General features: G+C 43.2%; 1 protein-coding gene across 1 annotated transcript in view; it reads left to right on the top strand.

Moving 5' to 3' along the window:
- The first annotated feature begins 1,113 nt into the window (after positions 1-1,113).
- Positions 1,114-15,857, top strand: part of MTR (5-methyltetrahydrofolate-homocysteine methyltransferase) — a 484,998-nt gene continuing 470,254 nt past the window's right edge. The window contains exon 1 of the mRNA XM_069234453.1: positions 1,114-1,356. Within this exon, the coding sequence (XP_069090554.1) occupies positions 1,311-1,356 (46 nt within the window). The 5' untranslated portion in view covers positions 1,114-1,310. The remainder of the gene's footprint in view (positions 1,357-15,857) is intronic.

Below are 15,857 nucleotides of genomic sequence, written 5' to 3'. Positions count from 1 at the left end.
GAAGTCTGAATAAAAACATTTAAATGCTCCTTCAGGACGTCTTCCTCCTCCTCTTGAGATAAGTGTGAATGAGTGCTGTCCATGGTGATGGCTGAAATCAACAAACTTAGTATAGGGCAGGCAAGGGTTAAGCCTCTCTCAAAGAGAGGAAAAAGAGGTGTCCGGCTCTGCCTACAGGCGGGGTTTATTGAAAATCTGAGCCGGGAGCTCATAGAGCAAAAAGTGAGGAGACCGGGTTCAATTGAGCACCACAACAACCGAGGTCTGGAGCGCAGGAGGAGACTTCCAGCATACGGACCGAGGTATGCGCGAGTGTCTCCTCAACGCGCGAAGGCTAAAAATGCCTACGCGTGCTGAAGAGAGAAAACGGTCAAAGTGACCGTTTACCGAGCGCGCCCGATGCAAGCTTTGTTAAAAGAATGCGGCTGACGAGCCGACAACCAGGCATATTAAACATTTGAAATATGCAAACACCCAGCGCATGAATGAAACGCGCTAATACAGTAAATAAACAAGAAGAAAATAATACTTATCTTGACTGAGGAGCAGCAAGAAAAGAGGGCTGTTTTCAGTCAAGATGGGTATTATTACATGAATACAGCAGTGATTGGTGCATTACTACAAAGTACTTTTATTTTCCCATTGGCTGTTCGTTGTTTGCCTTATGGGACTTGTAGTTGATCTTGACTGGAGCTGCTATTAAAATAAAGAAAAGACTATTTGCATGACAGGAGCCTCCGGTCTTGTCATAAAATTACCGATTGCCATCGCACACAACTAAAAAAATCCGGATGTCTCGCCCTAGCACATTTAAGTAGCATACTAGGAATTTTGTCTTAATTAATATAGAATAGTTCGCTCATTTAAAACTTTATGTTGTAACGAATTACTAAACGCGCTTTTATATGGTTTAACTAAAACCGACGTTTAAAGCCAATATTGTGTGCAGCTTCCGGGTTATACCACTAAGAAATGTCACGAATTACACAATGATTTACGCGCGCTAGTTGTTACGCGATATTCTGAGGCTAAATGCTCTTCGTCTGTTCCTGGCAGAGCATTCCAATTTGGAACTGGTGTCCTTCGTTTATGTCTACATACTGTTAAAATATTCTAGCCACTTTACATCAGTGCACCGGGTGAATGGGTTTGGCTGGCTTTGAACAGGGCTTTCAGTCTTCCTCAAGGGGCGGGGTTTGGCTCTTGTTGTGGAGGCGTGGTTTCGTTCCACGGGGACGAGCTGATTCGCAATCCTGTTCTCTGTTGCTCAGTAGGTGTTCATTGCTGGCTTTTTGTATCTCTTCTGCATCATGTCTCCGACCATCCATGAAGTACATCACGGCTGTGGCCGAGCTGGTAATGCCCGCGCCTGCTTCATTCATTGCTCGAACGTGTGTGTGTGGATCAAGTTTGTTATGCTTTTCTCTCAGTCTTACTCTGCCCCTGCCCCCACACGTGGACTGCAGCTGCTATTTGCAATCACTTTCCGGAGAGGAGGGTGGCGTGTGTGCTCGAAGCTTTCACTCTTTCAGAACAGTGCTGAACATAGGCATGAGAGTTGTGTTTGGGCGGAACGGGAGCATATTCTACTCTACGGCTATGTATTGATGAACGCCTTATATAGTTATGTAATTTAATTTATGGACCAGAATAATACTACAACAATAATACTCCACATGAGACACAACTGTTACCAGAGATCTCCATCTCCTGTAGTGTACAGACAAAAAAAAAAAAAACGGGCATCACCAAATAAACAGTAATGTAATAACTGAAGAGATCTGTCGTGCACACTTCTGAACGATTCTGAAGGCTTTAATCTAGTCCACCAGTGCATATCCCAAGTATCTATACACTCTGGCTGATCTCATGATGACACTCAGATATTGGATGATAGTAAAAATGCCCATCCCAGCAAATCTGTCCTCTTCTCTCTCCCTCCAAACATGTTAGCTCAGGACCATAAAATCACAGATTAAACAACTGTACTAAGCTGCTAAAAAGATTGTAATCATAAGGGATATCATAACGGGACTTGCAGAACTGTTCAAACCGGCCGGAATACTAAAAACCTACATCTGTACACCTGTCACTCATACTTCATCATCCAACTCACTACTCTGCGCTTTGTCCCATAACATAATAAACACACCTAGTTGTCCTCACCTATGACATCCCAATACGTCCTATCAAGGTAAAACAACGAGAACACCATTTCAACCAGACACCATACAAGGCGTAGCTTGCTACAAATAAGGAAGGGTATGTGCCTCAGTGCCCCGAATAGATCGTAGTAAGCACTACGTTATTTTTTAGATGAGAAGTATGCCAACGAAAATTGTACTTAACCAAATGTAGGCTCCGTTTACTAGGAGAACTTTTACAGAGATTTTAAAACAACATCATGTAAGCTTGAATAGCTTGTCCAATCGTAATCTTTGAAAAATAAAAGCAAAACTACAAATTCCAGAATAGTAATAGTATTCCAGTATCTGCAGTTGTGATATTGACTCGCCCGTGCACTTGGCCCACGATCCTGGGCCCTTCCATCCTCGCTGGTTATCTTGTACCTGAAGAAGTGTGGTCACCTCAGAGGGGAGATGTTTGGCTTCTATGGCCTCCTGACCCATGATCTGTATTCGGTGCCACTGTTATATATTCTGTGCACCAAATGGCAGGCCCGCATCCAGGTGGAATACGAACCCAAGGACTGAGCTGTGCACTTGGAAGCCCTAAGTGGCAGAACCATTGATACATGGCTGAAGTTCTGCCTCTTCAGATTGCTTCACACCTGGCACTGGACTGGTGAAACTGCAGTTGGCAGGGTTGCTACCCTACTCCAACTGTCGGCACTGTGCCAAAACAGCCTGTGACCTGGTCCTTGTCCTCTGTGATTGTCCCACCGTTCACCCCTTTTGGGAGGCAAAAGACATCACACTTGGGGAGGTGTTGTCATGGATCCCCCCAGCACTGTCTTGCCCCACAATGCTTCTTCATGATTGCATAGATTTCCCAACCCTCTCCAGGTGTGAGCGCCAGCTGCTCCACACTGTGCTGGCAACAGCTAAAAACGGTGTCCTACGACACTGGTACTCCATCCATCCCCCCCACACATGATGAATGGCTGATGGCCATGTATCAGGTGGCCTCCTATGAATGAATCATTTACAACCTACAAGATAACGTTGAGACCTTTCTTCGTACTTGGGCACCTTTCCCTCCAAGGACTGGCAACTGCTTGGGCTAACTGCCCTGCGCTGCCGACATGGCCGGCACCCTGGCAGTACTGTCAGGCCGCCGGGTTCTGGTGCTGTGCCCTGAGCTTACTTCTCGTCCTCCCCCTAACTGGGGCCTCGCTCAAGGTCCTGCACTCCCACCAGCATCAACTTCAACCTCTACATTCACCCACACTTCCTCTACACTCTCAGCTAACTCCCATGTTTGCTCCCTCCCCACGGTCCACTCTGTTCCCACAATTCCTTTCCTGTACACCATTTCTCTTCTTTTCAACTTTTTGTTCTCTCCTTCTCCTTCTCTCTTCTTCTCCTCCTATTTCTCTCCATTATCTTTCCTCTCTCCTCTACTTTTCTTTCAGTTTTTGCCCTTTCCCCACCTGCCCCCCTTTCCTTTGTCTACTTGCACTCTTTTTTCTGTTTTCTTTCTCTTTTTACCTTTTTACTTCCCACATTGCTGCCTCCTGCCTCCTTATCCCCCCCCCCCATCCTCTGCCCCGTCCCACCCCACTCTACTCACACATCCTTTCCTAACTGCTCTGGGCTTGGACTGGCCTGTTGTACTTTGCTCTTTGTATGTAGCATGTGAACTTTTGTATTTTCAGTCTGCTATGGGCAGCCAGTGTGGAGCATTACAGTGCCTGTTGTACCCTGCTATCGTATCCCTCCCTCCCTTCGTAAACTTGAATAAGGAATTGTGAAACAAACAAAAAAGATTATGTAACCTTGTGATATTAATATAGTCATCACAGTGTCCACACTAGCATGGGGTAGACCTAAATCATCATCGGTAAGATAGATATCATCAATGTATGCCAGTACCTCGGGACCTGGTCGTAAGATTTCCATGATGCATGTGGAAAATAAACCAGGGTGTTCTTGTAGCACATAGGCAAGAGTTGGGACGAAAACTGCACCCCATCGAAACAGAAGGCGGTTAGATACTCGCTTTTATGTGCTATATTTTGACAAAAAAAACTATTGGAAATATCGAGGGTCGCTTTGTATCTTTTCTACACCAGAATGGTCTCTAAACCCGTGCTTTGCACATTTTGCGTCGCATAGGTTCACGTATTGGAATTCAGATTCCTATAGTCCAAAACTATTCTTTAGGAGCCTTTTGGTTTGGAGGCTGGAAAAAGGGTGTGTTCGTTGGTGAAAGACAAGGCACTATTATCCTGTGATATTGCAGTTGATCTAGTATTGCTTTTTTACCACGTTTTCCTTCTGATTTTAGAGGATGTTGTGCTTGTGGTGGAGGTTTGCTGCCTAAGGTAATGATGTGGACTTCTGAGTTTGTCCATCCCAGCTTGATTTTTGTATAAGGCTGGAGTCTGTCTTACAATCTGAATGGACCCGCTTCCAGTCTCTGACATATAGGCAACACTTAAGCTTCTCCCTTAATATTGCGTAGGATGATAGAGGAGAATGTAGAAAAGTTCCCCATTATCTTTATTCATAAATCCAGAGCTGCTACAGCTCTGTGTTCAATTTGTACCTGCTTAAGTACATCAGAAAGAACTGCCATGAAGGCGTGCTGTGCATGCTAGTGTAAATGCACACAAAGATGCTTCCCCAGGTATTACATTTCTCTACTGGTGACACCACCCCAAGAGGAAGACACATAATTATTATTCTGTGTTTGTCCTGGGGCATAGTGTATGGGTACACTGCCTCAAACTGGTTGGTGGTGCAAGCAGTCCTGAAGGCCTTTTCATCACACTTCATGGCCACTTTTCCCATGATAATGATAATAGTCTGTGAACTTTTGGTTTGTACTTGGGTAGAAGCGGCTGGTCCTGCTGCAGGCGCATTCTTAGAGCACAAAGTCCACTGTTTAAACTGTACAAACCTGTATAAAGTGACTTTATAGTGTAAAACCGACCACCTCAGCAAATATTAGATTGTTGGGATGAGGAATGGGCTTTTAGCCAGCCAGGACCAGCCTGCAGCCCCTTCATTGCTCAGAGGCCCCAAACAGACATTTCTGTGCCTATGTGGTAATTGACCAGCAAACAAGTTCTGGTGTTCCTGGTAAGTCAAAGGTATTTCCAAATCTTGGTAAACCATACAATGCGCAGGCGGATCTACTGCTGTATATGAACAATACTGCCCTACGGCAGGATCAGTAGGCTCAAACTCCACCCATGAGTAAAATGTCCCATAGCCATATGCCTCATGTGGAACAATTACAAAATTAACTGCCATCCACCCCACACAACCCCACTGGGGACACCTCAAGCTTTCAGGTGCCAAGTAACTGCTTCCCTGTAACTGACCCCTTTCACAATAGGTGCCACCATAGTGAATGGATCAATTGATTTGGAATCAAGGAATTAGTAAACCTACAGAATGGAAAACAACCTTGTATGAGTCAAGCTTGATAAACCTATGGAACTAGGGGTTCCTCCACAGGAGGAGGTAACCATGATTACTACGAAAATCTCCATAATGATGTAATAATGGTTCACATGTGTGTGTGAATAGTGAAAAACAACTCCAGGCATAAATATAAGACTCAAGCCCAATGTTGGGCACCAACTGTTGTGTAAATTTCGAATTTGGTGTAGTTCTACAAGGTTTGCTTTCCCACCTATTGGGTGACACAAGTGAACTTATTTCAGTTCAGCAACGCTGAATGTGAAAGTAGGTTATTGTAGCCCTCAGAATCCTACTTAATACATTGTTGAAGTTGAGTTATTGCTTTTGGGTTACTAAAAAAAATTCAATTCAGACTTCACTATTTTGGCTGTTTGACTGTACTTGCTATGATTTGACCTTGACATGGTAATAAATAGACACTTGTCCCCAACTGATGACGCATAAGGTGTTATATCTATGTCTTTTAGTCGAATGACCTGACACTTTGACAGTTCATAGAAAGATAAGGTCAGACATCATCTCTGTCAAATGGCAGAGATGGCAATGATCCTGCATAAATCAAGAAACATGGCAACCTCCATTGTCTAAGATGGTGACCTCTATTGTCTAAAATAGTGACATCCATTGTCTAAAATGGTGTGGGCCATGGGGGATGGCTGGGACGAGGGGAGTGCACTGTGCACTCCCATCGCACTGTGCTCTCTCCAGCCTGGCACTGTGTAGTGGGCTGAAGAGAGCAGGCACAGGCTCCCAGCCTGCCAGGATCACCCCGACTGGGTGATCCAACCAATCCTAACACTGCTCTGAGCAGCGTCACGTGCTGCCTCACCCCTTTTAAACCGTGCGAGCTGTGACTGCCCTTTCACCAAACATCGAAACATACATACCAGGTGACACTACCAATCGCATATCTTCACAAGCCAAATGAGACCCTGAGTTCTAATAGAAACCTCCCGCCTATTAGAAAGTTATCCCTGGGCAACTGAAAGTGCTGCAGTGCCATGTCAGTGTTAGATCGTTAGCAATACAAATAACATAATATCACATATTGCCAAACGGAGCATCTGAGGCAAAATGTACAGTCAGATAACCAGTCCACGTAACCAATTTTTCCCACACTCTGCTCCGAAAATGTATCTGGTGGACACCCAGTCACAGAGGCAGGAAGACGAGACCAGTAGATCAGTTTTACCTGCAGGTACCAAAACAGTATGTTACAGAGCAGTCACAGTACAAATAAGAGAATGAACACCAAGTGTCATAAATAGGGCTCCTGTTTTTATGGTATTTGTTTATTTTGACATTTCCATCTAAATTTATCTATATTTAGTTATTTTTTGCTGATTGTATCTGTATTTATTTTGGCGCTTGTGAAAAATGACGTTGAAACTAGTATATTTCCACATTTATGTAACCCATAATTGCACACTCGTGCTTGAATGCCTGACAGATTTCAATGAGATGAAAACCCAGATGATACATAATTGTGATTCTATTAAAATATGCAAATTTTAGTATCAACCTTGTGCATATCTACTGCTGTTTAAGCCTCTTCACTAAAATTCCTTTATTTGTTTTAACTCCCGTACCTGTCAATCCACACTGACGTTGGCCTGGCAATCATGACTGACTGCATTTAGTATCACTCAAAAAGCAACCCAATTTCCATTTTTATCCACATTTAGAAATAAATAGCGAGAGGAAAATATAGGATTCTACATAACTAACTAGGGATGCCAAATGTAATACAAACCCCGTACAGTACAGGTTTGAAACCTATTAAACAAGCCTGTTAAAATGCGCTGTGAACATTTCTATGTGTTTTCGAAGGCAAACAGTGCTTCTTGTTTCATATTTGAAGCATCTATGCCTTACTTTCTTTCCCAGGAACCTCTTGTCTGCTGTCTTAGATTTGAACATAGAAAACTCTTGCTCCTGTAAGAAGCATAGAGAAGCAAGATAAGATATTTTGAAATTCCTATTAAAACTTAAGCAGGGCGTTGCCCAGCAAGGCAAAGGAAATGTTTTTCATGGAAACTTTTTGGTTGTGATTCATGCCTATGACTAATAAGAAAACTTGCCAGGTCGGTAGGTTCAATTTGTGAGACTTGATTAAATTATGTGTTTCCTTCTCTGCAAATCTTTCTTTTACCCACAACCCATTAAGGTTCTGGCTTTAGTTACACCAGGAAAAATGCCTAGTCGCTTCAGAAAAGCTGATTGTATGCAACTATAGTGAACCAAAGACACCCGTACAGACTTCAGACATACTTCTCTGCAAGCTGTTAAAAAAAGCACTATCAAAAAGTAGTTCTTTGACAACAGAAAGCCCTGCAGTAGATGTGAGACCAATGGCTTGATCTCCTGCAAACTGCCACAAAGCTGAGAGAACACCTGCAAAGCTTACCACTGAACCGTGGGAGACATTGTCAGCCCTTAGGAAAACCCTCAGCATAAACCAGATGTAAAAAACTGGGTTATTGGTTGTAGGGGGTGGAAGCCTCACTCAGTCAATAACCACAATTCTTGGCAGAGTGAAGCACAAAAAGTCACTAAATTATCCTGTGCTTAATCCTCTGGTTGCTTGGCAAAAAGCAGTCAGGCTTAACTTAGAGGCAATGTGTAAAGTACCTGTGCAGTACATAAACAGTAATTAAGTGTAAACACAACACACAGAAAAAAATCCCAACCCAATTTAGATTTTAATAAATAGAATGATACCAGAACAACAAAAATCTAATTAGTAGAACTGGAGATATGTAATTTCAAAGTTTTATGTAAAAATAGCTTTTGGAAGCACAAATCGCCGACTCTGGGTGTCAGGTTGTGCAGAACTGGCACAAAGTCACAAGTTAAGGCTGACTGCAATGGAGTGCAAGCCGGGTACAGGGACAAGGTTGGTCCCGCTGAGAGTTGTACCTTATATCCTTGATGCAAGGTTTTGCGTCCCTTGGCGTCGGTTCCGATCAGGAGCTGCATGGTGCTGCGATGAGAAATCATGCGTCAAATTGCACTGTACTGCATTGTTTCTGATAAGAGCTGCGAGGGCTGTGATGTGCGGTCATTCATTGAGTTGTGTTACACTGCATGAGCTCTGATGGGGAGCTGCAAGAGGTGCCACGCGAGTTCCTCAGTCGAGTTGCATTGTGCTCTGTCCGTTCTGTTAAGGACCTGCTAGGGCTGCGATGTGAGGTCCTGTGTCGAGTTGCGTCGGTTCTGATGAACACACAGGGACAGGAAGGAGTACACGCTGATGCCAGCTGAGGGTTCAGGACCTGAGGGACTTTTCTTGGGGATCAAGACTCACTCCAGGTAGAGGTCAGCAGCAGGCCTCAGGCAGGCCCAGTACAGGTTGTGGCAGATTCAGTGCCTTACCTGGGCAGTTAGAGGGAGGCCTTTGGAGCTTGTTGCATCTCTGAAGCTCACACAGGAGGACAGCTAACTGACCTTCGAAGTCACACAGGTTATCCTGGGAAGAAGGTAAGCAGGTCCAGTTTTCCTTCTCAGACAGCAAAGATGTCCTTCAAGCAGAAGGACATTCCTTCTTTAATGTCCACAGGTCTATGAATGATCTGAAGAGAGGCTCTGGAGGTATAATATTTATACCTGGAGTCGGCTTTGTATGAGAGGACACACTGTCTTACTCCCACACCTGGTTCTGGAAAGTTCTTCCTCTCTTCTTCCCCTGTCAAAGCTCCAAATTGTCTCAGGGGATAATAGCAAGGACAGACCTGTTGTCAGGTTGCTTTGTGTGTACAGGGGACAAAGCTGTTTGAATTGTAATCAGGGTTGAGTACAGCTCCTCCCAGCCATCCTGCCAGAATGGCCCATCATTTGCACACCAAAGCCCCCTTTGTGTTACTGTGTATATGCAATGCACAACCCCCAACAGCAGATCCATCCACAGTCATGTACTCCGAAAACTGGCAGAGTGCACAAATGGTTAGGGCAAGAAAATGTCAACTTTCTTAAAGTGGCATTTAAGGATTGTGATTTAAAATCTGACTTTACCATTAAAGAGGATTTTAAATTACAATTCATTTGAGTGTAAACAGCATACCTCTATCTGCGCCCAGTCTGAAGCTATTACTTCTTAGATGTAATAAGGTAACCTATTGTTAGTCAATGAGAGAGATAGTCCTCACAATAGTGAAAATGATTTTAGGAGTTTTTCACTGTTAGGACATGTAAAACTTAAGAACACATGCCCTACCTTTTCCGTACAATGCACCCTCACATATGAGCCTTTAGGAAGTAAGGGTTAGGTTTAGCAAAAAATGTTTATTTTGTCAGTTTGTAATGGCAGTTTAAAACTGCACTACAGGCTGCCCTGGCAGGCCTGAGGTACATTGTAAAATTCTTCTTTAGTTGGTGGAACAGTGAGTACTACAGGCCCACTAATAGCATTTCATATACAGCCCCTGGGTCCAGGTAGTACCATTTACTAGAATCTTACAAGTATAGTAAATGTGCCAATAAGGTGTAAGCCAATTTTACTATGTTTGAACGAGGAAGAACAAGCACTTTAGAACTGATTAGCAGTGAAAAAGTGTGCAGAAATCTTAGTGACAACAAAAACGGGTTTAGCAACAGAAAGCAAAACATAATCAGGGAGATCCTGCACAAAGAGCCAGGTTCAACATCAGAAAACCAGAGTAGACTTACCACTAAATGCTACACCTGTTTTATTAAATTTCAAGTCTGAAATTATATCCAGTGGCAAACAAAGGCGTTAAGTGTTACGAACACCTGGTCTTTTGCATGGAGTGTGCATCCTCATGGAACAATTCCAGCCTTTGTAGGCCTAGACTTGCATCTTCCAAACTGTCGAAAAAACCGGGGCCAGGGTCAGAATTGAGAGGCAAGAAGAAATTAAGGGGGCATGACAGTAAGTTTTTTCTGTCTGTTAATTTGCATTGCTGTGTGCCTCAGGTGAGGGAGTTAATGCGTTTCTCTGTTACAAAATGAGAACACCTGAAACACCTTCTGATCTTGGTGAGCAAATTTAGATCGAAGGAAACTAATGAAACTCTTAAAGTAGAGCTTTCTACCAGCAGCAGGAAAGAAGCACAAAGCCCACTTGCATGAAAGCAACATGGTCCTTTCAAGATATGTAGATCTCCCAGAACAACTCCCTGGACAACCAAACACCTTGGAAATACTGGAATATCCTTCCAATTATGCCTGTGTTCTTTATGCTAGTGTCCCAGTTTCTACAGACTACAGTTCATGCTGTGATTTGCTCAATATGTTTTCAGACCAGTGAATTAAGCTGTTTTTGGATCCTTCCAGTCGGAGTGTTTTATAGAATGCCTGCTGACTAGTGCCATCAGACATGCCTGCTAACGTCCGTCATCATTGAAGGAACCATTTGAAGTAGCAGGTATACTGTTTATGACCACCATGAGACGTGCATTTTGGGGTTTCTGAAACTGGAAACATACTTTGTACTCTTTGGATGCTGGGCTTGGGTGATAAAATGATTGACATGAAATGGTCTTCATTCAGAGTTGTGCCCTCTGGACCACTTAATCAGACATTGCTGTGGCTACCTGTAACCTGAGCCAGTAAGCCAGGACTGGTTATTCTGGATAGTGCAAAAGATATTCATGCCTCTCTCTGAGATTCTGTATGTGAACAGCTCAAAGTAACTACATAAGATTGAAGGGCCCAGAAATTAACTCCCTTGTCTGAACTGGGAAAATTCTAAGATTTCTTTTGATGTTTTTGTTCATTTTACACTAAGAACATTTTCTTTGTGGGATTGGCCTTCTGAATTGAGGAAGAATAATGTATCAACCACTCATCTTGCTGGAGATTAATGGAGATGCCTTCTGCATTTACCATTCCCTAGGTAAGAGACATGAGATTCATGAATATTGTGGTCGCAATTTGTAAATCAAACAAACATCAGGAACTGATGGTGCTGCTCTTGCTGGTGAACTGGAGAAACCCCGGGCGATAATGGCTTACTAGTTCATGTAGGCATGAATCCTGAAGAATCAGAGACAACGTCTAATATTTCCATCTTGAAAATTGATATTTCTTCATCATATATTGTTTTTTTTAGACCTCCATACTCAGAGACCACCTACAGAGGTTCTTCCCAGAAAAGATGCAATTGCTTGCTTGAATAAAAGATGGACAGTCCCTCCTTAAGACCTGGTCCCTGATTGGATCACTTGCTGACAGTGATTTCAATGTTCTGAACTCTGCAATAAGAGCACTGACATCTATGTGATACCCATTCTACACAGTGACTCCCACCTGTGCATCTGTACTGCAGCATTCCTAGATGTGCAGGAATCTCTTGTGACCACCGAACTGGGCAGTTCATTGTTGGGACAGAATTGGAATAGTCAGAAATACTGTTCCTTTATCTGGTATGGCTCCAGTGCCATCACAGATTTGACCTCACGATACAAAGTTAGAAGCCACAGGAGGCCTATTATGAGACTGTAATGGATGAGTCCTGGGCTTTTGTTTGTGGGTGAGGGATTAAACGTGTCCTGAAAAACTGGGCATGTTTAATATGGCCAAAGACATTTTCACTTCTTTGTTTAGGTATGGTCTGAATAACTTGTACAGCAGACCCTTTTTGGGCTGCATCTGTTGGCCAATTATGGGCAAACACATGTCACCTAAGTTCTGTCTGACATTTGACAAAAACTGATAATCATTAACTGGCAACAGGTCCAACCACTTTACTTTTCCCCCAGCGCTGCTTATTTTTTTTATATTTGACTTTTTGTAAAGCACTACAAATGGCAAAACAAGCACTGGCAAAGCTCTCAACTTTAAGACCTTTTTTGCCAATGCATTTTGCCAACACTGTATAGCGTAAAAAAAACATTTTGTCAGTGCTATGCAGGATAGTCTAAAGACAAAAATACAGTTGTGTCATTTTGTAGGCATGTGCATGCGCCATCACGTACACAGGCACCATTTTTTGTTATGCTCATCCCAAGAAATGATTGGTAATAAAAAAAAAAAGTAGTAGAACAAAAGCACGTTTAAAATAGAAAAAAGTGTGGGGGCGGTGGCTGCATTTTTGCTGCCAATCCTTCCAAAGGAAAGGATGGTGGAGGGGAAGCGTGGAGGCAACAAATGAGCAGGGCAGAACCCCCTCCCAAAAAAGAAATAATCCAGGTGTACGGGAAAGCAGCACACAGCGAGAGAGAGAGAGAGTGCAACGTGGAGGGAGTGGAGAGAAGGACACAACTAAATGAACAATTTGGGATGATGGAAGAAGCCTGTAAGAGAAAGAGAGAAACAGGGAACGCAAGGCATGGGGGAGAAGCATGTAAGAGAGAGATCTACACAAGGGAGAAAGCAAAACAAGGTGTGGTGGCGGTGTTGAGAAGAACATGAGGGAGATAGCAGGAAAACACAAACGCTTTCATGGAGTACTTAGCCACACATAAAAAAATAGGTCCCTAAAAGTGAGCAGTGGTAAGTTACAAGTCAGCAGATCCTAAGGATGGTAAAGGGGCTATGCTTCAAGGGAGGGAGAGCACAAGAACAAGCAAATGAGAGTGACAATAAAGACAGCCAGTGGTAAGCAAAGAGAGAACTCTAAGCCCACCCTAAGTTCTTGGTAATCCCTCAAAAGGTCTTGCACAACCTTAATGCTGTCTTGTAGGCGAGACCTGAAAAGAGCCACCTCTGAACACTTCAGGAGGATTGAGCTGGAACAAATGTAGAGAAAGCAGCCTTAAAGGCAGCTGTTTTGTGCCATTTATTTTATTTTATGTAATACTTAATAGAGCGATATGCACACAAAAGGTTCCTATTGCTATTGAATTCAACATAACCACAGAACAGAGAAAAATAAAAAGAATCCCACAAGTTTCAGGAAACTGATAGAATATAATAATTAATAATGAGGGTATTTAGTTGTCTGTAACAACCCTGAATGGAGGAAAAGTGACTAGTGCTTAAGGGGCGATTGTTCTGAGGCTTTACTCCTGCTACAGAAAGGCCCAGTCACCAAACAAAAAAGCCCTTGTCTTACGTATTTGAAGTTACCTTTGTCCTGTTGAAAGCTGGGTGCGTTGTGGTGTGTAAAGTTAAAATGCAGCACCCTTGAATTCTTGGGAGGCACTTGTATTGCCCAATAAAAAAAATATTGCTTGATATAGATGTGTTGGTGAATCGAAGACTAGAAAGAGAGCTAAGGTTAGGAGAAGTGTGATCTCTTCTCCTGGTCCTGGTCAGAGGTCTGGCCTCTGCGTTTTGGACGAGTTATAATATTTTTGTCAGTTTGTGTACGAGTCATATATATTGAGTCACCACTTCCAAGGTAATTTTGAATCTAAACATTGACTAGGTGAACATGCTATTCTTTATTGGTCAAATTGTCTTTAACAATTTTGTTTTGCCAAAATATGGGCCAGTAATTGTGTTGAATCTTATTTGTTGGAAAAGCTTTTAAAGATGAAATCCGCATGGCATAGTCACCTGCATCCATATGATCAGCACACACCATGAGAAAGTGAGTGGTCTAAACAAATCCTAAGGTGGTTTTACTTATTCTGAATGGAAGAGACCTCTTAAAAACTACTCTGATTTTTTGTGATCTGTTCAAGTCTAGGGGAGAAAATGAGGGAATTCCAAGGGTCAAGCCATGTACAAGGAGCCATCTTCCCCTAAACCTTTTCTTAGTTTACTTACCTAGCTCATGAGTTTGTAGGGGATTGTCTTAGGTGCTTAAATGGTTGTTAGGGCTGGAAGACTGGAGGTACTTACGGATGATGTACAGTCTTGAAGTAGGATCTCTTTGATCCAGAGGCAGTGGAACTTGGATCTGGAAATAGACATAATTCCATGGTTATTGTATTATCAGGATAAACCTTTTTTAATGGAACACGGAAATGACAGTTTAGCAGCATATGGCAGCTGCTACTTGCTAAAAGAGTCTAGGTCCTACTGCTGATACCCTGACATTTACTGCTGCATGCACAATGTATGTCCTTTTTGAACCCTATATGTTTTCTTACATCAGTCAAGTTGAATATTTATCAGGCCTTTATCTGTGCTTAAAGTGATATCTTCTCATTTGTTATATATAATTAGCCCAACAACTTTGTCATTCTTGGGCTCTAGTTGTGACCATGAATTAGGCACACAAATGAAGCCAATTTTTTTTTATTTCTGAAGTGTGTTGGAAACAAATACTTTTTCTTAAGAACTTTACTTTTAGTTTTGTATAACATAAACATGGCAGTCGAATAAGTCACAAGCCGGGTGTAAATTGTATGAGGCGGGAGGCCCACCAAATTCATACAGTTGTGAAATGTACACATTTCAGGTATTCAAATGATGGGAATCAGTCGCTGACACCTGTAATGCAAGCCCCCACTTCCACTCTGATCAGAGGGCTCTCCTGCCCACTTGTGCCTTGTTATCGCTGTCAGAGGCAGGCGTGTCCCACTTTCCCCGGTTGTCGTGTCATGGTCAGAGTCCAAGAGCTTATCACTCAAGTGTTGCCATGTCTGGATAACCTCCCCCACCTTATCATCATGTCTAGTTAGTTTTATATGGGTTTCCTCTGCTAACAACGGTGTAAGAAGTTATAATGTACTAGTTTAAAGCAGGCATTACTGGAAACTGTCTACATGAGCCCACATATATGCACCAAGTCCTCATCCCATAAGCGTGTCTTGAGGTCCGTATCCCAGGCCACATGGGCCTGCGACTGTGGTCCCGTTGCATCCCCTCTCAGGGCTCTGTAAAGCAGGGAAATCAAGTGCCTTCCTGAGCTGCATTACATATGGTCCCCAGGATCAAGGAGGCCACCGAAGGAGCAGGATAAGAGGGCCTGGTTTGTTTGGCTATTTCTGCCAGGGCGGCATCATGCAAAAAGTGGCACGGTCCCATCGCAAACTCTGCCTGTGTTTCTTCAGAGGTGATGAAGGTTCCAGGATACAGATTCCCTAGTAATTCACAGCCCCCTTCCTTCCATGCCTGGAAGGACATGTGCATGGCCAGCTGTTGGACCGGCACCATTATCTATACCAGCAACTTCCTGTGAAACGGAGTGCATTTCAACACTGCAGTGACAAGTCGCTGCCATATTTGTGCCGTCTGGCACACCACATACAGTGCAATTATTGGTGCTCCTGCTACCCCCATTAGAATCTCCAATAGTTGATCTGCCCCAACTAGCCCCGCAAGCAGATTTTTTTCTTAACTATCCCATGGGCTCCAACCAACGTGCTGCATGCTGCATGTGGGGTATGT

This window comes from Pleurodeles waltl, chromosome 5 (genome assembly GCF_031143425.1).
Source record: "Pleurodeles waltl isolate 20211129_DDA chromosome 5, aPleWal1.hap1.20221129, whole genome shotgun sequence".
Taxonomy (NCBI): domain Eukaryota; kingdom Metazoa; phylum Chordata; class Amphibia; order Caudata; family Salamandridae; genus Pleurodeles; species Pleurodeles waltl.
This window is presented reverse-complemented; position numbering and strand designations above follow the sequence as displayed.